This window comes from Cygnus olor, chromosome 16 (genome assembly GCF_009769625.2).
Source record: "Cygnus olor isolate bCygOlo1 chromosome 16, bCygOlo1.pri.v2, whole genome shotgun sequence".
Lineage (NCBI taxonomy): Eukaryota > Metazoa > Chordata > Aves > Anseriformes > Anatidae > Cygnus > Cygnus olor.
This window is the reverse complement of record NC_049184.1, coordinates 14,634,993-14,662,564: the sequence shown is the minus strand read 5'-3', so window position 1 is coordinate 14,662,564 and position 27,572 is coordinate 14,634,993. Positions and strand designations below refer to the sequence as shown.

Genomic DNA, 27,572 nt, shown 5'->3' with positions numbered 1-27,572 from the left:
ATGCATAAGCGTAAGAAAACAATTTAATAGCTGCCCGTTACTTAGAGATCCTGCCAGAAATAGCAGAAAGTAAAGATCACACCATCTACAACATTGTAACCGTTTCTATGAACGTTCAAGTTTCCCCCTTTTCAGTTTCAATATCAGTCAGTTTTGGATTCAAAACATTTGTACAAAAGGACTCAAACACTTGTATTTCATTTGTAACTTCCTTTTGCAAACAAGTAAACCAGGCGTTTGACACCAAGAGCTACGCGCACACACCACGCGCTTTCCTTCCACAGCTTCAGCAGTTAGCACTGCTAACTAGTTGTTAGATCCAGCTAAGTTGGATCGATACCAGAAACACGTTTCCAAATTTCATGGCAAGTGTGACTGGGCAGAACTTACAACCAGATGCAAACACATCGGCAGTACTAAACGAGACAGCGACCTGCGTTTTCTTCTCTCCTCACTAACGACTCCACTTAAAGCACCAGTAAACAAAAAAAAAATACAAAAACACAAACTTACGAGAGAGAGAGTGCGTGCCTTTGGGTAAGTACTCGAACAGCAGCGAACTGTCCTCTCCCAGCATGTCGGCTTTCAGGGACAGCAAGCTGTTCTTACTCATCAGGGCGGCCCGCAGGTTGGCGACGGTGGCGGCCTGAAGCGCGTCCTCCTTGTCCGGCGTCAGGGGCTGCGACAGGTAGCTGGCCTCGCCGCCCACCAGCGCCTCGTCCACGTTGGCGTAGGGGTCCGAGCGCTCCACTCGGCTGTCGGAGCTGCTGGGCTCCGTCACGGCCACGTCGGCACCTGTGTGAAGAGACACTGTCAGAGAGCCACTAATTCCTGAGGTGAGACATGACAAGGCGTGCGTGCGTGCGTGGCAGGTGTGGGTCTGAACTACCGAGAACCAGCTCACAACCCGTTTTCGCCTTTCAGATGAGAGCACCGTTCTCCCCTCTCCTCTTCCAAGAGCCCAAAGATGAACTTGGCCGCCCACAGGTCCCCGTGGCCGGGGGACTTCAAGCCTTCTGCCTGCAGCCATCCCCGTCCCCACAGGTACACTAGCGAGTCGCCCCACACGCCACAGAGGTGCCTGTGGGCCCTGTCGCCCTGCCCAGGAGCCCGATGGCACCCAGCCCTGCTAGCCTCCATCCTTCCTTCATTCCGCTCCCCACGGTGAAGGTTTTGAAAGGCATAAACAGCCTATAACAGAGGAGTGCTAATTAATATAAATTCCAAGGAGTCATTTACTTGAAAAATAAACAGTAATCAGTGGTTTCCAGCATATATCACAGGGTAGGTTTCACACAGAAGTGAAGCAGTCAACAAAACAAAACACAAAGCCACAAAACAGATCAGCCAGCTGCCTTACGAGGGCTAGCTACCAAGGAACTGTAAAAAATCACAACGGACTATTAACAAAAACATCAGTTACTAAACCCAAACAAAAACGAAAAGGTTGTAAAAAGGCAAATCCTGGTAAATGGGGCATTTGGGCTCTGTCCCCACAGAGTGCGGTGATAAGTCCTGTTCCTGCAGAGGGCTGCAGGGCAGCAAAGGGCTTACGAGGCAGGAGGAGGAGCAGCGTGCCAATGCTCTGCTCCAGCACCAGGACAAGACATCCATTTGCACGGCCTTATTAAAGCATGCCAACGGGGACCCCAGCACAATGCCTTCCTCCCGTAACCTCCAGCACAGCAGGGACCATCGTTCCCATCTGCATTCTCCAGGTGGCAGTGGCCGGGGGACGCAGCGCCTTGCTCAAGGAGCCAGCAGCAGCCCCAGCCCCGGGCACGTCAGATCCTCCCAAGGCCCCGATTTACTTCACTATGCCGCCACTCCCTCTCGCTGTTAACTTTTTCCATCTCCTTTAAAAAGCAGAAAGCCTCAAAGCAAACAACGAGGGAAAAGCAATCTTTAGCAGAGCAATCCTGCACTCGGGCGGTGTGAGGAGTACTCAGGGCTGGGGGCTCCAAACGGAGCAACCCCGCACACTGCCAGAGGTGCTCTCTCTCTTTAAAGAAATTGTTTTCCTCCTCCATCTGCTGCTGTCTGTATAATAGAAGAGATAAAGCGAGATTAACTCCTAGCCAGGCTGAAGAACTCATTGCTTTGATTTTTATTTATGTATTTAAGGTTAACTGTTGTGTTAACTGTTGGTTAACTGTTGCCTCAGGTAACAGGTATATGCATTTTTCCTGGAAGATCATGTAGTTTGTTTTTAAAGCAAACATTTCCGCATAAAGAGAAGTTGCAAGAACTTAAAAATCAACAGCTGTTACAAGAGATGGTGAAAACAGTAAATTCTGCCCCATTAACACGGTAATTTACCAGCCGGCTTTATCAGACACCACGATAACGATAATCCTGCTGTTCCTGTGCTCCTCGCCACCGCAAGTGGCAGAAACCCCTCGGGCCACAAGGGGTGCCCGCCACCAAGTCCCTGCTGCCAAGTCACTGGGCAGTAACTCACCTGCCGTTTTCTCCCTTCCCTTTTCATGGCCCATTGCAGACGCTGACTGACAGTTGCCAGAGTCTGCTACTGCCTGCCGCACATAAACGCTAATTGCTAAAACACACGCAGATTAATTGTAACCACAATGACACATTAAACGTTCCTCAAAAGCCAAGATTAGAGACAGACAGTGAAATAGAGGCTTTAGAACTTCTAGTATTTATAGCTAATCAAATACACATTAAGGCAAAATAAATATCCACTTAGTCACGTAAGTACTAAAATACTCTCAGTACACCAAAACCCAAAAATGAACGAAGATCCTCTTCACGGAGCCTCCAAAACCACTTCTCTCTTCTCTCCAGGACACAGCTTCATTTAACGAGATTTAGCCAAAGAACTACACGAATCGGAAGCATCCGTCACTGCCCAGTAATCTAAACTGTTTACTGAAGTTCTTCAGAAGTACGTAAACCAAGCTTTACTAGATGAGCTTCTATTTTTTAATGACTTAAGACAACGGGTCACGGGCAGCCCCGGATCCTCGGCCGGCTCCTACCCCACGCGCTGTGTGCACCACCCCTCTGGCTGCAGGGGTTTTGGGAGCCACGAGCAGGAAATCCCGCTCAGTGCAGCAAGTTAAACATGGGATTAGCGCCGCTCCAAAAACTGAGCTCATTAGTCTCCTCAACAATTAATTATTTTGCAGTTATTCTATTACACCAAGGCTACTTTCCAAAACACGAAAGCCTTAGGAAAGCTTTATTAGTTTGTTGACTTGGATGAGCAGTTTGCGTTCAGTTGCGTTTAGAAATGAAACGCAGGGCCTATTTTTTTTTATAGTTTCTGCAATGATGCATCCCTGAAAGTCTGAAAGCAAAGATTGGCCAGGAAATTTCTAATCTGTACACAGAAGCCCGACACAGAGGAGCGCTGAGAGCCTGGCTACCTGCACGGACCACGCATCCCCTCGGCACAACAAACGGAGCGGGCGCCTGCTCTGTGACGGGAGGCAGCGACGTGGCTACAGCATGAGAAGGGCAAACCCAGACCAGAAATCCCATTCATCGGCAGGCATGCCACTGCTAACACTTGAAAAAGAAAAGATTTTATGTCAAAGTCAAATAAGCTCAGATCTTGTCACGAATCCAGGCATCGGGAACCCAAAACAAAGGCAGGAAGCTACCTGCTGCAGGGTATCAGCATCAAGGTTGTCACCGGTAAGAAATACAGCCCTAGGCACTTTTTAGCTCAGACGGCACTATTCAAAGACGAAGCGGCTCTACATGTGCCTGCCAGCTCCTTGGGAAGGACTATAGCAGAAATGAAGGTGATGCAACTTACTGAAGCATCCAAACAAAACATTGACGCAACGAACTGTTTTTCTACAGCTGGGAGAAAAGTGACAGCAAAACTGACAGCAAAAAGCATTATATCTGGTCCAACAACTGACAAATACATGTGCCACCTCAGAAAGACCAAGGAAGAGCTTCTCCACATTAAAGGAGTAACCCATTTGAGTACCTTAATTACTATTTGATGCACAATTTTTTTTTTTCCTGTAAGTCTTCTCCCTGCTTCGCTCATTCTCCCTTGTTGCAGCCAACCTCAGCCGTTTACTCACTGCGGACCCGCTCCTCAGCCAGCTCCCCCTCACCGCTCGTTTCCTGGCTGTACTGCTTTTACCTTCTCAGCACATCCCCGGCACCTGCTGCTGTTTCCCAGACTCCCGGTGCTATCCTTCTCTTTTATTATTTGCTTTGCAGTCATCTCTTCTTCCAACTTTTACTCTTGCTCTCTGATGTACATAGATGAATATCTTCCGGGAGTCTGCACTTAGATGTCCAACCCCATTTATCACGTGGAAGAGAGGTGTGAATGAAAGCCATACGAGATCACACCTTCTGCTGGAAGAAGCAGCTCCCCAGGCGCTCAAGGGAGCGTTTTGCCAGATTGCTATTCCTAAATATTCTTCTTTTCATCCCCATCTCCAGGTAAGAGGGGATCCCACGAGGCTGCCCTCTCCTTTAAGGCCCCAGCCTCCCGCTCAGCCCGCTGAGCTCCTGGCCCACTGGCTGCACGGCACATCGGCCGCCCAGCCGCAAATGCAGCGCTCCGTGAGACGAGGACAGCAGCATTGAGCTTATCGTTCGCAGCCAAAGCCTTCAGCCAGTTTCTCAAAGTTTTCTTTATCACCCTGACAAACATCAGGAAGCTTTTAGGACGCCTTCCAACCCGTCCTCAGCTCTCCTCACTGCCAGTGCTTCGTCACGCAGAGCGAGCCCTCCCTCCAGGACCACGCCGTGAGCCGAAGGTTATCGCCGTGTGGCACCTGGGGAACACACCGCAGCCCCACAAGCCACCCTCCCCAGACAGCAGCAATTCACAGCACCTCCTGACCATAAAACACACCCTTTACCCATTCTGCACAGCTCACCCGCTTGCACAGCTCCGCTACCTGCTTTGGCAGAACTAAACCTTTATCAGCATCGTCCCGCTGGCTTCCCCAACATCAGTAACGCCATCTGCTAAACCCAGCCAGCCTCTGGACGCTTGTGTTTTGTGGACACTTGCCAAAGGTAGGGGTAACAGCAACTATCTGGAGCTAATTAAAGAAACACCGGCTAATCTTACATTCCACTAACTCAGAAAGCACACTTTACAATCATAAACAGGCGGACACCCCCACGCCCCCAAAATTATGGCTTTTATTCTTCAGAAGCTGACGCAGTTTACTCAATAAAGAGGTAGAATAATCCACCTATATATTTATCATCACTGCATTTGGACAACGTATAGATAACAGACTTTTACTACTGCTAACAACAAACCAGTTAAGTGATACCTTCCAGCAAGTGCAGCTTAGTATAGCCTCTGAGCTACACGAACCAAACGGTGCACATGGCTTCTCTGGCCAAGGTCACTGCATGCAATGTTCTAAGTCATCTTCTCTTAAAGTGAAATAAAGGTTGTTCAAGGTGAAACAGTACTCAGAAAAAAAATACCATACAAGAATCTTTTATACAGAATATTTCAGCTACAACAATACAAGTTGTCCAACTCTTTATATTGAGTATGAATACTGCAAATAACAAATAGTTTGCAAGGGAGAGAACATTCTCTCAATATATAAATTAGGGTGGGAAGATGAAGAGAAGTAAAGACAAGCTTTCACGCACACCAGTCCCACTGTCAGAAGCAGAAAGGCAAGCATCGAGGCAAGCGACTGATGTTACGTCTCCAGCGGTGTCAGCAGCGAGCAGCAGTCCTGACTTGTGGCTGTGTGACTGCTGTATTCTTATACGGCTCCATTTTTAAGAATCAGAGAATCAGTTAGGTTGGAGGTGACTTCAAGGATGCTTTTAGAGTTTATCCGGTTGCTCATGGCTTTGTACAGTCAAGTTCCGAATATTTGCAAGGAGAGAGACACCACAACTTCTCAGGGACTTTGCTCCATCATATGACCACTCTGTAAAGAATTTCCTCCCTTTATCCCATGAGAATTTCCTTTCCTGTAACTCACGTCCATTTCTTCGTATCCTTTCGCTGTATACATCTGGGCAGGGTCTGGCTCTGGACAACCTCCCATCCCCATTCTATTCTTCATGGCTAAACCAAGCTGAGCCCCTCCTCGTACACAGCACCCTCTAGCCCATCCTGACAGTCTCTGCTGGGCTTGCTCAAGCTCAAACTCCTCCTTGTACTGAGATTACCAACCTGGATCTTGTACTCCAGCCGTGGTCTCACTTCTCTTACGTGCTCTTTGCAACACAGCCCGGGCACATCCAGCCCCCCCCGGTGCCAGGGCACAGCCTCCTGCTCACCACAATGCATTTTCTGCAGAGCTGCTTTCTCGCACACTGGCTGCAGTAACAGCTACCAGGGTAGCTCTTTAGGGCCTCCAACACGCTAGCTGGACAACTGCCAGTATGGTGGCAAATTGAACTTTTTTGTATACAACACGACAAGCAGAAAGGGCAGAGAGATGCGAGGGAAGAGGTACCAATGATACCAACTTCTGCTGCCGCCCCAAATGCTCATTCCTGCAGCCCCCCGCTACCCCCTCAGTTGTATCCAGCTGTTTGTGTAGTTGTGAAGTGAAATTGAGACAGGAACTAATATATGTTAAAAATAAACTAGGTTATTAAAAAAAAAAAGTCTATTTTTAAACCCAGATCAGTTCCCCAGTCTGATTCACTACAGGGTTGCACAAACTTTGCCACCGGAACAACTGAATAGCGCATGGGGGTGGAAATAAAGTACCAGGGGAAAGTGGGAGCCACTTCAACTACGCTTTTCTTTCAAGGACACTGCCCAATTCTGACCAGAACCGAACTGTTTTGGATGGAACGGGTAAAATCAAAGACAGTTTTCTGAGGTTCTTCTAACTATTTGTGCGGAGTACCCACAGAGATCTCCGTGACAGTGGATTTCATCTAAAACTTCACGTATGATGTTTCTTCTATAAACTTAGGAAGATTCAGCTAGATGTCCTTATGTGCAAAAGGCTTAAAGTAAACTAACGGGAAGGAAAAGCTTTCATTTCCTAGTGTTTTCTCTTGTCAGTAAAGAAAAAAGGGGTACCCAGGTTGATAGACAAAATGACTTCTTTTACCAGCTGCCAAAAACATCCCTGAAGTTTGTATTTTAGATACCCCCTGTTTCTACGAAAAAGTGTTTCAAAACTTAGTATTTGTCAAACAAAACCCAGCATTCTCACATACTGTAATATTTACACAGAGAATCGAAGCCATGAACTACAGTGGTTTTGATTAGCAACGCTTTTACTAACATGGTAGTATACACATGGATATAATCCGCGGCACATTCAAAGTAAGTTCCAAACCCCAAATTCAGGAGACTATGGATGTTTAGCAACGACATACACGATCATTACAAACCGCCTTTAGGTTAACAACAGACACCTTAAGTAGATCGTCGTGGAGCCGAAAATGAAATCTGCTTCAGGCTGCGCTCCCTCACCTTCCTCTTCCTCCAGCTTCGTGCCCTCCTTCAGCTCCCCGACCGTGATACAAACCAGGGGGACCTGGGACGTTGTCCTGTGTTGTTGGATTTGAGGCACTGAGGAGCACCTCCTGTATAAAGCAGCAAGTTTCAGGTGCTGTTAGCTGCTTCTGGAAGACCTGGGGGAAACTGTGGGGCTCGACGGGCCGGCCCTGTGACCCCCGCAGGCAAACCTTAACCTACAGGTCTTAGCCTATAACCATCAGGGATTCACCGTGTATCAATAGCAACGGAAACTTCCCTCAATACTTCTAGAATAGAGGTTCTAACAAGATGTTTTATTTCTACATGGGTACAACCTGTTTTTATACTGATATTTCCACAGTGGTATACTAAAAGCAGAAGCATACCCGCATCGTTGTTTTCCTCAGAACAATAGGCAGCGTACAAAGGTCAACTGGAAAATTCTCTCTACTCCTCCAGGTATCTGAAATTTACTTTTTTTTTTTTATTTATTTTGTTCCTGCAATATTCACTTTTCCTATCACCAAATCAAATTCTGCAGATTTTTTTTTTCTGTGGGCTGTGTCAACAAAAGGAGCTCCTGGCCCCAAAGGCAGCTGCTTGGTGTCACTGTCACCGCCTGCAGGTGACCTCGACTCAACTGTGTGTAGGGCCACGAGGTCAGCCTGGCCAGTGAACTGAGCGAAGCACCAAGACACAACAGAACACCCACCTCCAAAGATGACAGAAATGGTTAAATTGGACAAGTTACTTCTTTTTGAAACTGTTGTAATATTAAAGTGGTCTGAGCAGGAGAGAATGGCCAACATAGAAATATCTTAAACTACTGCTGTTTCCGCAAAATATGCAGAGAATTGTGCACTAACTTCACACAGACTATCACTTCAAAAATACTATGCCTGACTGCAAGCTTAACCTCTTTTTTCAAGAGTCAGAACTTAGTACATCTGATACTATTTCTGTTGCTCTTCAGTACAGAGAAGTAGTGAAGCGCAGTCTCTGTCTGACACATCTGTCTGACAACACAGACACGAAGAGACAGAAGTACAACACTGAAGTGCCACATTAAACATGAATGGAAGTATCCATGAAATGTCAAAAAAAAAGTAAAATCTGAGACCAATACAGCAAAGTAAGTTTTCATTTCATTCTGACACTGCATCCAAACAACGAATTCCTACTGTGTGCGAATACAAAAGCATCACTTCAAATGCGAAAGTGAAAGTCCTGAACAGAGATGATTACAAAGTGCCAAAATTCTAAAAGCTTGATTTCTTACTACTTTCAATTTCAGTAAAGAAACAAGAGTAAAAAAATATTTTTTTTTTGGATAGGAGACATCTATCAAGCTGAGCCTAAGTTAGCCCTGGCACAAGGCACAAAACATGGGGAGAAGGGCACTGCAGAGAGGGGAAGTGCCTCTGATCTCCAGGGTTAAAGCAGATTAGCAGAGCTGGGGCTGTTACCATAGGGAGGAGGACGAGGAGGAGGAGGAGGGCGGCTTTGGAGCCTGGGGAAAACGGAATGCAGGGCGGGGAAAGGAAACGGACACAGAGCTTTGAGCTAAAGCTGGGTTAGGGTGGAACCGTTTTAAAGCCAGGGTGTAGCCATGGCTAAGTGTCTGGGTTTAAAAGCAATGATTTTCGTTTCCAGCCTCGAAAATAACCTGACCTAACCCTTTAATAACAGGAACTCAATATAGTTATTCCTGCGAAGACTGCATCCTAATAATTTCATTAGCCTGTTACTGCAGTGATACGGATAACCTGAATTCTTCACGGAGCACCCTCCACGACCCTTCTGCAAAACCCAGCACGTGCCACGGAGGTTTGGTTGCTTTGTTTCTGCATTTTGCTGCAACCAGCATCTGCTTCCAGAAGGCAAACTACTGGCTTTACGTGCCGGAAGACAGCACCGAAGACAGTCTGGAAACCTGGGCAGCTCCGTAAGGCAGCGGAATGCAGAACAGGGGCTAAGCTGATTTCGGCACTAAGAAAGAATTCTGGGGGTGGCTTTAGGGCAGAAATCCGTAACCCCTGCAGGCCTGGCTGCAACAGGGAGCCTGGCATCACCGACTGCCACGGCGTACGGCACGGAATTGCTCCGTGATTACGAACATCATTAAAACCCTCTCAAGAGTAGCAAGGTAGAATATCTTGCACCGTAACTACAACTTCTTGTAAAGCAGGTGGAAAAATGCAGTAACTTTGTTTTCCAAGGTGGCAAGATATTTGGAATTTACTCATACTTATCCTCAAAAATACTCAACGCTTCTACAATAATCTAAACATTTTGACTCAAAACACCTATCCAAATTGGAAGGCAATCTTTCCAAAACTGAGCACCAAACAATGATCTAAATAACGAACTAACAGGAGGAACCTATTAAAGTTCAAGCCCATTTTTAAACATATTAATTTGACAACTGAAACGTTAACCACCCTAGTTTTCATTCATTGCTGTAACAATATATTTGCTTTTGTCCCCCCAAAAAACCTACAACTCACCAATAAAGTCCTGTTTTAGGTAAGATCTAAAGGATCTCAAGAAACATTAAGGACGTGAGCGGGGCATTGCTTTCTAATGTCAGTCTGCGAAAGGTAAGAATGGCGAATGCCTGGACAGGAGGGATTTCAGTTAAGTAAGGTTTATCGATCTCTAGTAGAAATAGTAGGGTAGGAAATTGGAAATAAATTCATGCACTGCGCCTCAACGTTCAGCAGGTACTCCCAACACAGACATGGTCTCATCTAATCTTGCTCCCTCGTCACTTCATCCGCTCTCAGATGCTACCACAGAAGTTCGCTGCGTTGTCCCCAAATGCAAGCTTTTCCTTCTCAGAACTTGTTCTCCATCCTCTGTTGTCCCTCTTCCTGCTCCTTATTCATTCTTTTCATACAAATGCTACTGCTCCTTCCCCTTCTGTATCTCCTTTCCGTGTCAGCACACTCCTTCATGTCAGAGCTCTGTCCCAGACTGCAAAGCCCCCATCTTTCTGAATTCATATTTTTTTCTTTATGTCTTCATTAACATTCAGTGCTAGCCTGTGCGTCTTCTTTCTTCCTCTTTCTAATACCAGCTCTTGAGGACAGCAATTTGATTATCTATAAAGTAACACGTAAAGCCACAACTATTCTGTTTTTGCAAAACAAAAATCTTAGGAGTTCCTTAAACGTCCAAATCCTGAATACAAACACTATGTTCAGTGTTTTCCTCTTCTTCTCAATATTTAAGACCTTTATTCCACCACATGGACTAAAACGCTTGCCAAATACCACAATAAAAACAATGCAATTTCCACTGTTTTAAAAATAAATAAATAAAAAGCAAGAAAACGAGGAGACTGGGGTTAAGAAATGGATTTGCAGCAACTTAAGTTTCCTGAACAGTAACTATTGAAACCAGATTTTACTGTGCAGTAGCTGCATCTACAGAAACCACCAAACAGCTGACGATTCCCCAAACGCTGGACTGGCTGCGTCTGCTGGCTATACGGCTACGTACACACGGCTTGTCTCTCACATTTGGCAGTCATCACAAAGCAGTTTGCATGCTCTAGTCACCACTGTCCTCTCCTAAAGAGGTCTGCCCTTCTCTCTCCAGGAAGAGGCTTGCAAACATACGTACCGCACACCAACCCACAACCAACACCCCAGCTCAAGAAAGTGATTTGGTGGTGCTTTTGTGTTTGTTTGTTTTTTTTTAAAGTGTTTGGATCATGAAAAGAATGTGATAAATACACAGATGCTTACAATGCACACAAACCTGTAGCCAGGACTCGAAGCGTAGCGTCATTCTGAATACAGCAAAAGCAAAAATAATTACCCAGTTCTGCTTCGGCTGTCATCACTGCCCCATTAGCATGTCTACACATTTTTGGCAGGCAAGCAGCTTCCTGTCCTGTTTGAGTATCCCCTGATGTCCTAAAGCAATAGAAGGAATTCCTGGTCCTCGCTACAGCAGATGTCTTCCACTGATGTTGACAAAAATCTGTGTTTTATCTCTGAAGATGATGCGACAAGATCAGGATTTGAAGATTTGCACGGAAAAGATTAGTTACCCAGTAGCTTGCTGAGAAAAAGATTTTTTTTTGCAAGCATAAATAATTCCATAGGAGACCCCCTACGCATTCAGACAGGTGCTGAGGCCTCACCTGCACCAAGTTGGCTAAGCCCACCTGCACGGGGCTCTTTCTTCTCTCTCCGAAGCCTTCCAAAACGCTTCTGATCTACACAATCCGACCGCTCAGCATCTGGGCTCGCCAACAGCTCCCGCAATCGTAACTCACTCCCAAGGAACCAAGACAGGAAAAAGGGATGGGAAAAAGCTTACGACACCAGCTGTCTCCAATCTGTGCGGAGAGCCAGTAGCACGACTCACGGCGCTGCAATCAGACTGCGTCATCAAAAAATAAGCCTGAAATTCTCCTCACCAAGAGGGAAGAAACCTGTGCAAAGCAAAAGATTTTGAAGGGAAATATTGAGGTAACTTGGAACTCTACAAAGGAGGACACAGTGCAGTCCTGTCCGTCCTTCCCGTGAGAATTACTGCTCTGGGCTAACGTAAATCCTGAAGCTCTTCTTGCAGAATACAACAATTTCACTACGTGTCACCAAAGTAAAGCCAAAAGATCCTAAACTATAATGTCTTTATAAATGACTGTTCAGTTTTGAAAATAATTAGCTTCATTTCACAGTCAATTGGCATCAAAAAGAAAAAAAGATTGCTTGCAGCTTTCGGGTGCAAACACTCAGAAGATGTGTGGGAGTATTTCCTTAGAAATAAATTCCTGAATCACAACTACTATGCTTGAACTAACGCATTAATAAAACCATCAATAAATTCTTCAAAAGACACCCCCCATGTGACAGGGTTCTCCATTATATGGAGAAGCAAAACCAGCAATATTTTGCTAGCGTAACAGCTCTTCCAGTGAAGATAACCACCCTCTTTGGTGAGAGCCTTTAAAATATCATCCCATCCTGCAGGCAAGGCCCTCAAGATGTACAATCCTGTACGAGCTTCATCCACAAGCGTTAACTGAGCAGCAACTCAAGGAAAATGAAGGTGCTCGAGACACGAGACTACTTCAGAATTTCATTAAAACCTTTGGTATTACAACTAATAAATAGCAACAGGTTTCTTTAGAAACTCTACGAAGGTCCAGAAAAAAAAAAAGGTTAGAATAAAATGCAGACCTGTTATTTTCGCAAGTCTGTGGAGGAAATTCTTCTTGGCTCAGTTATGAAGAAACTTATTATTTATAAAAGCCCATCCTCGCGTTTACTTTGGAGAACTGCTGTTCCAAGTTAATGTGGCTTGGCGAGGAAGACATACATCTGAATGTTTCATATAAGGAATGACAGAGCGACATCCTGAACAACCCAAACAGGATGAGAAAGAAAAAGCCTAATGTGTTCTGTGACTCAACAGAGAACCCAAATTACTAAATTGGCAGGAGCGTGAAAAGATGGCCCTCATCAAGCTGTGTGACTGACTGACACCACCCTGCAGAAACCGAAAGCTTAATCACATTCTCCATCTAGCATCCTGACTTAGTTTGGATTCTTTCGCAAATCTTGTTTGATCGTTCTGTCGCGGAGAAAGAAGATACGTTCTTCGTGACAGACATTGGCAATCTTGCTTCAGTAGCTCCTTCCATGATGCTAGATTACCGTTAATAGGATTACTCCAGGCACTCCTTTTTACTTTAATCTGTAGTGTAATCAAATTCAAAGCCTTTAAGCATCACCCCACCAGCAACTGGAAGAGAATCACCTGATTTGAAAAGAATTTTACTGTCCTTTTAGTTAAAAAAAGAAAATTTGTGCCTGTTTTAGGCCCCACTGCACCATGTCATACGCACAGCCCAATGCACCCTTCTTGAACCAAGAGTTTCCCACTGAAAGAAGCACGACCACAAGGTGAAAACGAGCTGTCAGTTGTTTCGGTCCAATGACCAGTGAGCTTCCTTGAAATACAACGGATTAAGTGTTCCCATGTAACTGCCTTTCCTCAAAAAATCATTGAATTAAAAAGTTGATGCCACAGTTATTTCAAGATATGCCTTCCAAAATGCTGCATGCAAAAAAGGCCAAATGATTACCTGGAACAGTTTCAGGAGGAGGACACTAACACTGAAGTTTTAGGATGGACTGTCCTTAATCAGCTTTGTATTGGGTGAATAGAAGCATTTGCCAACGGTACCCAAACTATCCCATAATCAGGGCTTTCAGACTTCGCAAGCAGCATCTTAAAATAACCGATTCGATCAGAAAAGTTAATGAGTTTCAAAGAACAGAGTTCTAGGTAACTTTTTTTCCTCTCAGCATATTCATGAAGGAACATTCAGCCATTTCCTCAGAGGGCACCTTTTCATCTCGGCCACGAACATACGGCTAGGGACACTTCTAAATGAGGGAAGGAACAAAAAGCCCAGACCATGAAGTTTGTTTTAAAGAACAAAGCCTGACACTACCCAATTCAAAGACAACTTTAAGCCGAAACGTAAGGAACGAAGCACTCAACCACATCCCAAAAACTCACTACAAAGTGCATTCTCTTTTACGCAAGAGAATCAACGTTTCTTCTTCGTGTATTGGAGCTAAGTTTGCAGTACCCCCAGACTCCTCCTGAACTCCATCGGGAAAGGGAAGCACCTGGGGCACCCCTACATAACCCAAGCAGAACCCTGCAGCTTCACAGCTGGAGAGCAAGCACTTCGCAAGAGGGTTGCTTCCACCTGCTGGAGATGGGAAACATTAATGCGAGACCAAAAGACCCCACTGCTTGTGGAGAGAGACCAATGGTCTGGGGTAGCAGGGATGCTTCTCTTCTTCTCTGTGCACTGGAAGAGAAGCGACCCCACCTGCAAGGCCCACCGTGACCTCACAAAACCACACACCTAGGGACACAAGCACACAAGGCTCTCTGCTCCCAACTTGAGTGCAAACTAAAACTGAGCGTGCACGGATCTGAGATCCACCTACATCACACCCCAAAAAATCTCTCCCTAAAACCAGAGAAATCAACCCGAGCCACACACAAGGCTCCCCCTGCACCACAGGGGTGTCGGAGCACAAGTGTTGCTGTTCGGTTCTTCTTTTTGCTCTGCTAGGACTGGTGGAATACGAAAACACCCCACCCAGCCTCCACCATTCATTAGGAACACCTCTTTTATTGAGAACTGTATTTAAGACAAGATTTGCAATAAATAATGTGACTGCATCTGCTGCACTGAGTCGACACCAGAAGCCATCTTCTCATCTGCAAACAGTTGTAAAGAAAAGGGCCACCTCTACTTAATTCCTTAACAATTAGGAATTAAGAGATGTAGCCATCATTCAGCCTCCCGTAATACAACCTCTCACATTTGGCACTCTTTTCAAAAGCATAAAGACCTTCTATTTATAGGCGGTTGGCTAAGATCAGTGCTGCAGTTCTGCTTCTGTAGTCACTGCAACACGTGTGGTTTGTCTCATATACCTGTCCAAAACCCGCACACCTCGTAGACAGCACAAGTGTTTGAGTTGTTTTTATGAGATGCTATGAAAAACGTGTGCCAATAGCATCCTAAGCAGCCCATGGTGAGTCTTCACTCAAAGCAATTCTAGAGCACAAGCACTGTAAAGCCAAGATTCATCATAAATCACTATTATCTTAAGTTATCTCACATTTTTTCTTCTAACTGAAGTTGTTTAGATTTTATCATCAGCCAATTAGAATAATTACATGCAAGCCGACTGCAGTAGATAACTGTAAAATGTAATGCATCTGAAGATATTTGTCGAGTTACCCATCCATTTAAATATCAATGAAAGCCACATTTAAACGTCAGTCTGCAAGCAACTTAAACATTCTTTTTCAGCCCATAAAGACTCCTCAGACTTTCAGTACTGCTTATACATTTATTTCATCTGAATCTGACAACAGAATCTCACACACCCTTCTCCTGGCTGGCTCGGATTCTGGTATGCAATGAAAGAGGCTAACTCACATCAGACTAAATTCTTCAAGTCAGCCTGAGGGAGTACCACACCACGCTCTCTTCAAGTCCTTAGGAAAAAAAAAAAAATACACACCAAACCCCCTACGTCACCAGCGCTCCTGGATCTATTTATTGCACATGATTAGTGAATCAAAAAGCACAGTCATCTTCATTTGGAGACAAAAATAACTACCAAAGGTTCAGAAGAAGTCAAGAAAACATTTTCCTCCCTGGCTATAATTTTTTAAAAAGCAGCCACTCAGACTACAAAATCACACATCAAAATACATTGTTAAGCTTTGGAAATACCTCAAAAAACAGTATCCTGAAAGTTACCAGCCACCTATCCTGCTACTACCAGCAACAAGCTCTGGTGGCTTCCCTACACATCAGAGTGACACCTGAGTATCAAAGAGTACTGAAACTCGTACCATTAAGACTCACTAAATCACACCTCTGTGTGGCTAATTACAACATCAATATATATGCACGGAAAATTCCTCAACATTGACATGAAGTGACGAGCTTTACAGACCTGCCAAAATAAATTCTAACCTTCCATCTCATTAATTCCCATGATTATAATGGGGTTTTGGGGGCGATGTAGGCCGATCTACATTCAAGACCAAAGAAGAATTACCACCTTCTTTCACAGAAGAACCAGCACTGCTGCAACACGGGCTCCCAGCCGAGCTGCACAGCGCGCGGTGCCTGAGAATTGCTGGCAACGCAGGTTTCTGCATTTCTCACACTCCGATAAGCTAATATATCTCAGAGACTGATAAGATCATACCATAAACAGATATAATTAACTCAACATTTCCCATGTCAGCAACGGAAGCGGAAGAATGACTTACTTGGGTCTCGACTGCTGTACGGCCATCCTGAGGCAGGTAAAAAAGACGGCATTGGGGAACTTGCCCTGCTGTCATCCTCCACTTGCTGCGTAATGTGACGCACAGTTTCTTTATTTTTCCTGTTCTTTCTGCGCCCAGTGGGCTGCCAGCCATCCCCTACTCCTTGTTCCGAGAAAGTGTTCTGTATTGCACTATCCTTGGCAGAATGGAGTTCGCTCCCTCCGTAATGTGACGGTGAAACCTGTTCCTCTTTGATACGTAAAGACCCATAGCCCATGTCACTAGACCAAAGGGACTGGGATGAAATGTCTTCATGGCTGTCTGTTTTTGGTTCTTGATCCTCTTTTCCGTAACTGCTCCCTCCTTCGTGGCAGCTGGCGATAGCTGAGTCTCCAGAAGAGTTGGCTGGACTCGTTCGTCGGGCTAACCAGGGCGATATACTCCTGCCAGCCGCCACCGCCGAAATCAAAGCATCCGTGCTGCTGCTGGAAGGGGCTCCGAGTTCATAATCGATGAGGTCGTCCGATGCATCAGACTTTATGCTTATGTCAAGAGCTGCTTTTATGAAGTTGTGACAGGCTTGTACGATATCCGTCATCTGCAGATAGCTGGCAGCTGACATCACCTCGATGACGTTCCTGCTGGTCAGCGCGAGGTGTGCCGAGTACATGAAGTCAATGATTGCTTTAAAGCCTTGTGCAGTTACAATGTCTAAGTGGGTGACCGTGGCCTGGTCGGAGGTTTTCTGTACCTGGCAGTACAGCGTTTTGAAGTAGCGACTACTCCCGAGCAGAACGTTTTTGTGAGCCTTAAATATCTTCCCCTCCACTATAATGCAAACATCACAGAGGATGCCGTGCTGTCTCTGCTCATTGAGCTCACGAAGCAGATGCCGGTAGTGGGAAGCAATCTCCATATCTTCCTTTCGGTTATTCATTTGGAAATCTTTGTGTTTCCTCTTCCACAAGTCCTGTATGGGGAAGGAAACAACTGTATTACAACACCCAAAACAAACTCACAAACATGCTTTTCTAAGACTCAATGAGACCATCCCCAAATTGTACCAAATTAAATAACAGGTTCCTCTTGAAAGAATCCCACAAATTACAACTGCCTAGAAAGACTCTACATTTATTACACAACACACCATATTTTTACCTGAATTCGAATAATTTACGTTAAAAGAGACTAGATTTGAAGCTCAGTCCTCCAGCATCTCATAGCATCCCAGAGAAATGTTTCTTTAAATCGCCGCAGACTTGTAAGAAAACCTGTCTGGAGTTGCTCGGGTAAAACAGCTGCCAGTTTTTACTGTTTGGGTTCAGTAAAGTTTGGTTTTGACAGAAGTACTACACTTGAAACCACGCTGATGGATACAAACTATTGAAGAGCGCTCTGAAACACAATTTCCTCAAGGGAAAAAGCATTATGCATAGCACACTGAATAGCTGAAATCCTCAAACAGCAGAAGCCAATTGAAACCAGCTATTTCCCTTGCTATATTGCCGTTGAGGGGCTATAAATACTGTTTTCGAGTCAGAAGAGCAATAGACAAATCCAAGACCACAGATCACAAAATTTCAAGTCCCCACCCAAACTAACTGGCAACGGATCAGAACTATGAAATTAATGTTATTTGAAGCTTAACTACTTATAGGCACAACATTTTTAACTTTGCAATAAAACATGTTATTTCCTTGGCTTTTTATCTCCAAGTTTACCCCACAGCCACCCTAAAGCATTGGGTAAAGAATTCTAATAAATCACTTAAACGGTCATTTTTAGCAAGGATGCTTTTATGCCCAGAATAACAAGGCATCCATCACACTGATAAGAATTCTTAGGACTTTTGATCACCTTCCATAACATTTGACAGCGTGCTCCGAAAAAATGACTAGTTAGTGCTAGCAGCATGACAGACATTTGTGTCGTGTAAGTTACATCCAAAGTTATCTACCTTTGATATTTCAAACCAGGGAAAAAAGAGGTCTTAAATCTGGATACGTTAAACAGTAATCAATAGCACTATATTTTCAGACTGAATTTTATTCTCCCTGCAAAGCAGAAGTAAGAGAAGCGATACATCAACACGGACTAGTGCGCACGGGTGTTTGGCACAGCTTTAAGTCTCCTATGATGCAGTTTGGTCAGTTCCCCGTTCAGCATCTCTCAGGGGCTCCTTGTCCTTCTTCTCCCAAGGTAGTGCTCGACAGACACCCAGCGTGCCAGCGCAGCCCCCCGGCTCACAGCATCCACGCGTTGGCCAAGGGAGGAGGCTGCCAGTGCCAAACAACCCCATCGAGTCCCCACCACACCAATGCCATGCTCGCCTTTCCTGCCACAACTTCACAAATTCCTTTGCCTAATTTCTGGCATTTCACCTCGCTTATACCAGCTCCTTGGAGCTTGTCGTCAAGATTTATATCCCATGTCACAGTGGTTTAACTGTCCAACTAATTAAGAGTGCCAAGCTGCCATACAGTGTGAAGGATAACTATAACTACTTCTTCCTTTCAAAAGCTTAAATTTGTTCCAATAAAAGGAGTTCCAACTGTAAAGTTGATATGGGGGTCTACATCTCAAGATACAACTGTAAAATCGGTATGTGCTGACAAGACCAGATTTGGAGTGCAATTATGGGCAGGCACACACATCAGAGGCCTGGATTCAGGATTCTGGTGGTTACTGATAAAAACAAAATCACTGTGAGAACAAAATGCTGAGGTCTTACAGGCTTAAAGCGCGCATGGTTAAATATAAGCACTGTCAGTAAGGAGGCTGCTGTTAGCTCGAAGCAACTTATGAGCATGCATCGAGTTCAAACACACGTTCGGGCCCATCTGTTCGAGTCGCCTCGCAGCAGAGGGCCGTCCTAGGACAGCCACGACTCCGAGCTTCCTGACATGTGCAAGCGGGTTCCCAGTGCCGTGGAGCACAGATACGTAACGCCCGTGCCCCCTTCCCTACTCTGCGCTATTAATACCCTCCGCAGAAGCGGAACAGCTATAGCTTAGCCGACACCGTTGGTTGGAGAGCCGCCCCTCGGCCCACAGAACATATGGTGCCCAGGACCTCTCCTCCAGAGGACCCACCTGATGATTACACAACCACTGCCTGCACAGGCTTCCTCGGCCTGCACAAACCGAGCTGTCTCCTCAGCAGTGTCAGAAATGCTAGTCTGCCATAGCAGCTGGGCCCTAACCATTGAAAAACATTCGCTTCCCTCAAAGAGGAAGGACCATCTTCCTTCCTGCAACGCAAACAGGCTGAACTGGTGTTTATGTATCTCAGTTCTCTGCAGCTTTTCTACAGGATTAAGCACAAAAGGCACAAAGAAGCTTACCCTTTTTTATTTGAAGGGGAAGAGGTCAATAGCAGCGTAGCTCTACGCTGAGTAACACTACCCATGTAATGCTGAAATCCGTCTGGGGACCTCAGTCAAGGTCTCACACAGAAGCCATCTCCACCTCAATAAATAAAAATAGCCAAGCAAGAAACAGTTGGGGAGCAAGAACCAGAATTGATATTTGAAATGGCCTTTGGAAAGGCCTGAAAAGATCCTCTTAGACCCAGCCAGAACAGAAACTCCCTAATCCACACTCTGAAGGTGGCTGCCACTGCTTCCCAGCATCTTTAGTTTTGAGAGAACCACCTATTAAGGCCGAGTGACGGTTCAGTTTTGTCCTTATTCCAGAAACCACTACTGCATCTACTTTTAGGAGCTGAAGAGTCAGCTTCATCCCCTCAGGAAATACGAATTGCCACACAGGATAAAGTGAGTTGTCCATCATCAGTTCTGTCTTCAACAGCTGCTGTATCCACACAATTCAGGGGGAGATACAAGAAATCTCACAGCATACAATTAAGAAATGATCGGAAGATTTCAGATCTGGCAGTTCCTTCTGCTCTTCCTTTACAGGTATCAAAATCCATGCTCCGAGGCAGCATCTCCCTGGAATTGGTTGAAAAAAAGAATTGTTTCCTGCAAGGATAATTTTCCCTTCCTCAATTTAATACAGATTAGCGTCAGGAGTATTCATCAATGTGGTCATCTGCTTTTGTGGGTTTATGCAACAGCAGCTTTTCCTGGATTCCTTCTCAAATGTCCTTCAGCTAGAAATCACATTGAGTCCTTGAGACTTCATTTATTTACTATTTTGTATATTTATTCAGCTTAGTTCAGTGCACGGTTGGGTTCCCCTTAGTGTTGATAACAGCCTACTCTAGATACACCTCATTCTTTGTTTAAACTGCCTATACCAGAAAACTGGATTACAGTATTTGTCTCTTTCTACCTTTGGTTCATACTGGACCAGTCTGAGAAGCAGACAGAGACTAACCCGGTGCTTCTTATGGACAAAGCACTTGCTAGGCTGTTTATGAAATAGCTTCTCTCTGACTTAATTTCCTATCAAGAGGTTTTTAAATCTGTGCAAGATTCCTTACTGGCTTCCCTCCCGCCCACTGGGCTCTTGACAGAAGACACCCTCCAGGCACGCCAGGAGCAGACAGAAGCGTGTCACTGCGGCAGCATCGCACAGACCCCGTGCCCAACCTGCCCACGCTTCCAAGGGCACGGGGGACAGGTGCAGAAGGTGGGTAGGTGCCTTCTGGACAAGAAGGCAAAACCACCTGACATTCTAAAATAGAATGAATATAATAAAAGAAGTAAAAATAATGAGAGCATACATTCCTCTGTGCAAAGGGAAGGCAACTTATCCTTCTTCCAAAGGGAAGACAACTTATCTTCCTTCAAAAGGACGTAAAATATAAGTATGAAAAGAGAGAGGGAGGTGAACAAAGACAGCCACTACAAAGAGCAGCATCCCTTCCCCTGACAGGTGGCCACGTCACAGCATTTTCCAGTGTGCAAAGAAAGGGATACTCGTGTCTCCAAGCTAATCAATAAGTTAACATCTACCAAGCCAGGAATCGTTACTGGAGATGTCTTGATCTTCCCCTGCCTAAAGGTCTGCCACCTTATACATGTCGTTCCACATTCGACATTTGTCACAGCATTGTACCTTTTAAATGAGAGGTCTTTGGGGGAGAAAATTAAATATGCCTCAAATTCAGAGGAATTAATTAGTTTTCTGTCTACCCATGTCAAACCAGAACACCCGTTTAATGTCCAAGATCTCTAGGGAACTAATCCAAGTTAAATTTAAGGCAATTTGCTAGTAGTTAAAAATTCAGGAAGCTTCAAAACCCTGTGCTCTTGTGTTCCAATTTTGCATGCTGTTTTGTGGCCTGTTGTCAGGTGTTGTTTTTCCCCACCCCATCCCCTTTTTCCTGTTAACAATATTTATCACTGAGGTCTTTTCCACACTCTGAAGGATTTCAAAGCTGAACACCTACTAAAATTCTTTTGGCCTTGGCCTCTGATGACAGCACATGGCCACAACACAGTTTTCCAAGAAGTCGATGAACCATAAAAGCTCATCTGTAGATTTTCCACAAACTGTAGGATATCAGGTTTTCTCCATAAATTAGTTCATAGATAGTACAGTAATTTAATTCCATTACTTTAAAAAAAAATAATCCCTAAAACAACATGTGCACACAACAGCAAAAAAAAAAGAACAAAACATGAGCAAATTTAATCATCACCTTCATGCAAACTTGTGCCAAGCTACAGCGCAGCTTTTTGTTTTTCTGTGCTGTCAAAACCGTGGTCTTAAAGCAAGCATTAATAATTTATATAAACTTTAACCCCAGCTAGAACAAACCTAGCTCTACAAATATATCATTTATGAAAACTGTTTATTTTACGCTATCAGTGCAGTTGTTTGAACGTGAAAATATCACCTGATGGCATAATAGCAGTCTAAATAAACAAGATATTCACCTAATGTGAATTCCGCCTATGGAGAAAAGAAGAACCAGTAATACTTACAGAGCCAATTTCTCAGCACGCATACCCATAATAAGTACTCTGGCCAAAATCTCAACACCGGTAAAATTAAGGGGTTCAAATCAGTTGCACCTAAACTCAGTAAATTATTTGAATTCTGACAAAAAGCCACAGCCAAGAAATGCAGTACACAGATGTAAGCCTCTACCGTACCGTCCCTTGGGGAATCGTGGGGACAAAAATAAACTCCAAAGTGCTTCAGTCCCTTCACTCAGAAAGAAAGCTGCAACTGCAAAAACTGGACTACAGTTTTTCTGATCAACTGGAAGTCCTGTACAAGAGAAAAACACTTTTTGCTCTCTCGCAAAATATAAGCTAACCAAAAAACTAAACTACGTGACGCTTATTTTGTCGTAATCTTCTAAGCTTAAGTTGGTGCACTTAATGCTAAGGCCTCCCGCGAGCGAGCACCAGCACTCCCAGCAGTGTGCTGCTCCATCAGCCACGCTGCGCTCCCTAGAGAAAAGAGGCCAACTGGAATTTAACCAAAAATGTGTTGTTTCCTCCCCCATCTCCCTCCAGAGGAAAGGAAAAACAGATTAAGGAAGAACTTAAATTCACTCCAACAGTTCATTATACCAAAAAAGAAAACAAACAAAACACAAACACACCCCATTTCTCTGCTTCCCCCATGTCCTTTCCATGTCTCCACTCCCAAGACATTCCAGCATTTTTTAAATTCCTCTATAAAGGCGCTCTGTAAGGTGAGATTGGGCTTGGAGCTCCTCCTTCCACAAGGCACAGAACGTGTACGAGTTTCACTTTTACCTAGTTAAAGACAACAGAAACAGGAAGGATTCCTCCTCTGTATGTGCCCTGTGCTGGAGGGGAAAAAAGAAAAAAGAAGAAAACCACAACGTAACCTTAGCAACTGAAAAGGACAGTACCTATACTTAGATTATTCTCCTAAATGAGAGAGAAAGCAGAAGAATCGGGATATTAATGGATGTCAACTCCCTGCAAAGACGCCACTCACGAGGCTTTTCAAATACATATCTCCACAACTAAACTGTTTTCTCACCAGTGGATTTGTGGAAGAAGGGCACACAATTCTAGAGGAGTGTTAACTTCTTTATACTGGATACCCCAAAACTGCATTTGTGTTTTATTCAAAGTATTAACATCTTATGAACAGTTGCCACAAAACAAATTCTCCGACTCTATTTCAATTCAAGAAGCCAGTCTTTCATTGTTTAAGTTGGTCGTTCGAGCCACAACTCTGAATTCAAAGAGAAATAGATAGATGTTTGTACACAGACCAAACCAGGCCGCTGGCCCAAAGAGGTTACTCACAACTCGTGGCTTCATGAAAAGAGCGTATCACTTTTTCCTTATGAATGGGGTTAACAACATTTAATTATAGCCAAGCAGTGAATGTTCATCCTTATGGGTTGCGAATCACATGAAGAAAATAAGTCCCGTCTTATTTTATTTAGAATTAGAGCAAATGCAAGAATTTGAGGCATACGGTTTTCAGTGAACTTAAAAACAAAAAACAAAAACACACCCCACACACCTAGCTGCATTTTTATTGACAGATTTGAGAGGGACCCTCAATTCTCATTGACTGTAGGACCAAAAAAATAATTAAAAAAAATAAACCACCTTCCCACCAATATTTAATTAACATCTGCCTGAAGGGGGTTCACTAAAATGTCTCTAATTTCAAGCCAATGCCACGCCACCACCGACAACAGCACAACAGCGTTTCCACTCAGCATCCCTGTAGTAGTTACTCTCCAAAAAGCAGCAGCAGGGAAGCATTACACCTCCAGTAGTCGTTAACGCTGGCAGAGCTCACTTCATTGCCGGTTATCAGCGGGGTGAAAGGGATTTCACCCCCATCGGTCCCGATCAGATTTAGTCAGGAAATACAGTAAGTCTAAGACCATATTATCAGGTTGTAATTGCTTCCACCGTGACAATACATAGATCAAAATGCAATTAGGAATTAAAGGAAGGGCAATTTCAGCAAGAAGAATAAGGACACTCAAAAGCCTGCATGCTTCCAGTCTTTCATCCTGCTGCTAAAGCTTTGCTTCTGCAACCTAAACCAGGACCACAAGCAAAACCTAATGCCCATAAGCAGAACATAAAATAACAGAGCTATCATTAAGCATTTCGCACACTGCTTCACAACTTTCAGCCAGTGACTTGGCTTTGAGCTGCTGAACCATCCACCTGAAGTTACTGGGCCAGATACAGCCTGCTGAAGCTGCAGACTACAAAAACGTAGCAAGATGACGGGACTTCTTCTGAAGGTATTTTAGAAAAATTCAGATATTAATCATCATTAACTGACAGCGCATGAAGAATTTCACAAGAAAACCAGGTCTGAAAGCGAAATCTGGGGGAAAACTGTTAGCCTCCATAGTTTGGAAGGAGAACAATTAGAAATCAGAATTAGTAGAGAAAAACAAACAAACAAAAGTACCAGAAATGCAGTTTTTGCTGGAGTATTCTTAGATTAATAATTAGTGAAAAGATTTGTAGTGATCTTGTTAGAGAAAACATGCAAACTTCAATTTAAAAAAAAAAAAAAAAGAAAAAAGACAATTACTTCTTACCAGTAACAAACTGGGTTCCAGGTCTGGTGCTTTTCCTACAACAGCTGAGGACATCAACAGTCCTAGGGCAGCACAGGTAGTGCACTTTTCTTGACCTTCTGACAGCACTGGTAGAAACTCTTGTAGGAGAAAGGCAGAACTATGATAAGAGACAAAAACAGAAGTTATTAACATTAAACAACAAGATTTCTGAACAGCAGAACAATACGTTATGAAGTCCCTTCCCTCCCAACTCACAGATATAACACACCTATTTATGACCTAATGAACGAAAAGATGTAGACTCAAGGCATATCAATACACTACAGGTAATTAAAGCCAGATTACCTTTTTATAACAGCATCATCAAGAGTTACTTCTTCAAAGTACGGCAAAAAAAAAAAGTCTAATTTCGGATACAAAAACTTCAAACAGATCCTTGAAACAACAGTGTTTCCTGTTTGGTAGCTTTTCAAAACGTTCTCGCTTTAATGACCTTTTAAAGAGACATTTGTGGCCTGAAGGACACTAATTCACCTTATCTGACCTATATAACACTGAGGCTAAAAAACTACCGGTACAATTTCTTTAGAAAAATTACATTTGCAATGGAATATTCAAGAAAATTTCCTCTTGAGGCATTAAATTGCCAGTTTCTACTGGCCAATGCCATTCTAGGTTAAGAGACTACACAATCCCAAGATTTTTTCCTGTGTAAAATATGAGTGTAGGTGTACTGAGGCACATTCAGAGAGAGACTTCTGAAATAATACATTAACATTTGTGATTACAAAGCAAAGAAACCAGGAATAATTCATCTACACAAAGGCTTTGTCTGGTGAGGATGCATCCACTGTATGTTCTTATACAACTTTTTTCCTTACACAAAACAGACTGGACCGTCTGCAGAATACCCCCACTACACCTGCAGCATTTAACTTCAGCTAAAACTTTTGACTCTAGTTTATTCCAAACTTTATACTGTTTATATACTGTTAGATATTACAGCAAAGTATTTTCCATCTCTGTTATTTTAGATGTATCTTCAATAGATACAGCCTAGCTCTTTTAGCGAAAATATGTTATAAATCAATAGTGTTGACTTCATGACTGACCCCCCGTAATAACAGATTGTGAAAGAAAACATCAAAAGATACAAATTAGGAAGCTTTTCCAATATAAATATCATTATAAATGGTGAAATAGCATATCTAATAAACAAATGAAGTAAAAATGAAAATCCAAGCGTTTTTATGGCAACAAGCTTCACTGTGAAAATCTTGAAAACAAATACAACCCAATTCAAGCAAATAACATCGACTTTGTTCTCAATTTCTATTTCAGACTGCCAAGTCTTGCCTTTCTCTAATACTGATTGCTTCTCTATAGCGATTGTGTTGGCTCGCTCTTTTTAGTCCTATTATTTAGACAGTTTAAAAAAATAGAAGGAAGGGGGGTCGGAGGGGCACGACCAACACAAATACATGGTAAATTATTTGGATAGAAAAGTGTAAAATTAATATGTACTTTCATATAGTCTTGGAACTGTTACTGTTAAGACTCTCATTTACACCCTTGCCCCAGAGTCGCAGAATAAGCCAGAACAGCCTGGTGAGACTAGGAAAGTTGAGACCTACCCTATTTTGTACCACTCTTCAATTTTTCCTGCTTTGAGTTCTGCACCTTTTTTCCCTGTGTCTCATCAAATGGACAAAAACCAAGTGATTGTCATTAACGGAGGCACCCTTACCATGAGGTAGGAGCAGGAGAATAGCCCATAGGCATTTCTTCAACTTTTACAGCGGGGTAACATTTCTAAACAAGCCTTTGTAATCAATGTTAAGTCAAATTTTATTTAAAAACTGGAAGCCTTAACGACAATGTAATCTCCAGCGACTCTCTCTCTTACCATCACCACTTTACAAAAATATCTTTAGGTGCTCCGAACTCACCAATATTTGACAACGTTTTCTGTTAGCAAAAACACATGCCACGATGTTTCACAGCTGAACAGCGCATGATTTAATGATCAGAGGAACATGGTCTCTGGTAACAAGCTCCAAGAGTTTCTTCAGATGTCCTGTGTTTGGGAACGGAAAGAACAGGAGGGGAAAAATGAAAATCTACACTAATACAAAAACTTCATTGTCACTTAATGAGAAGCAACAGCTAAAATAACCGAACGTTTACAATACTGTTTCCCATCCCAAACAGTACATATTCTGAAATATTCCTATAACTGAGCAAACGGAAAGTGACTTAGACCTTGTAGTAAGTTGAAGGAAGAGTTTAACATGAAAATTCAGGACAATGAAAAAACTATGCACCCAAACCACAGTGCTTTGAGGAAGTCTCTGCAATAAACAGTACTTGTTAAAATTGCTTGAAGATATATTATAACAATGGTGTACGTTCTAATTAGCATCACAAAGACCTCATTAATGTTTACATGACACCTGCAATCCGCACACTTTACATGGGGTTAACATTAACCTAACCTCGCGGTTACGACGATACCCACCACTACCGCAAAAAAAAACAAAGTATTTGCCCAAGGTTACAGAAAAACCAAGTGTCTGCACTGTACAGAACTAACTAATTTTAGCTCTATCCCCCTCCAACTCTACCAAATCACCGCCTGCAAAGCCAGAGCCGTGCTCACGTTAAAGAGCAGCCGTACGCTGTACCTGCGTGCGTGCCGCTTGTTCCTCTTCGCGAGTATTTATGAATTCTAAAGAAAACCCACCAAGACGTACAAAAAGCCACGAGTGCCCAGCAGAAGGCAGGACTTCTACGTGCCATGCCGTGACAGCGACAGAGCAGGAGGCACCTTCCC

General features: G+C 43.7%; 1 protein-coding gene across 14 annotated transcripts in view; it reads right to left on the bottom strand.

Annotated features, from left to right (window-relative positions):
• Positions 1–27,572, bottom strand: part of ZBTB46 (zinc finger and BTB domain containing 46) — a 56,213-nt gene that overhangs the window by 21,803 nt on the left and 6,838 nt on the right. For 6 of the 14 annotated variants that reach the window (XM_040576092.1, XM_040576100.1, XM_040576102.1 and 3 more), the window contains 5 exons: positions 26,689–26,816; positions 24,758–24,896; positions 22,802–23,011; positions 16,277–17,246; positions 514–795 (listed from right to left, as the gene is read on the bottom strand). In XM_040576092.1, the coding sequence (XP_040432026.1) occupies positions 514–795; positions 16,277–17,246; positions 22,802–22,861 (1,312 nt within the window). In that variant the 5' untranslated portion in view covers positions 22,862–23,011; positions 24,758–24,896; positions 26,689–26,816. The remainder of the gene's footprint in view (positions 1–513; positions 796–16,276; positions 17,247–22,801; positions 23,012–24,757; positions 24,897–26,688; positions 26,817–27,572) is intronic. The other 8 variants (XM_040576096.1, XM_040576104.1, XM_040576097.1 and 5 more) reach the window with 2 other exon arrangements.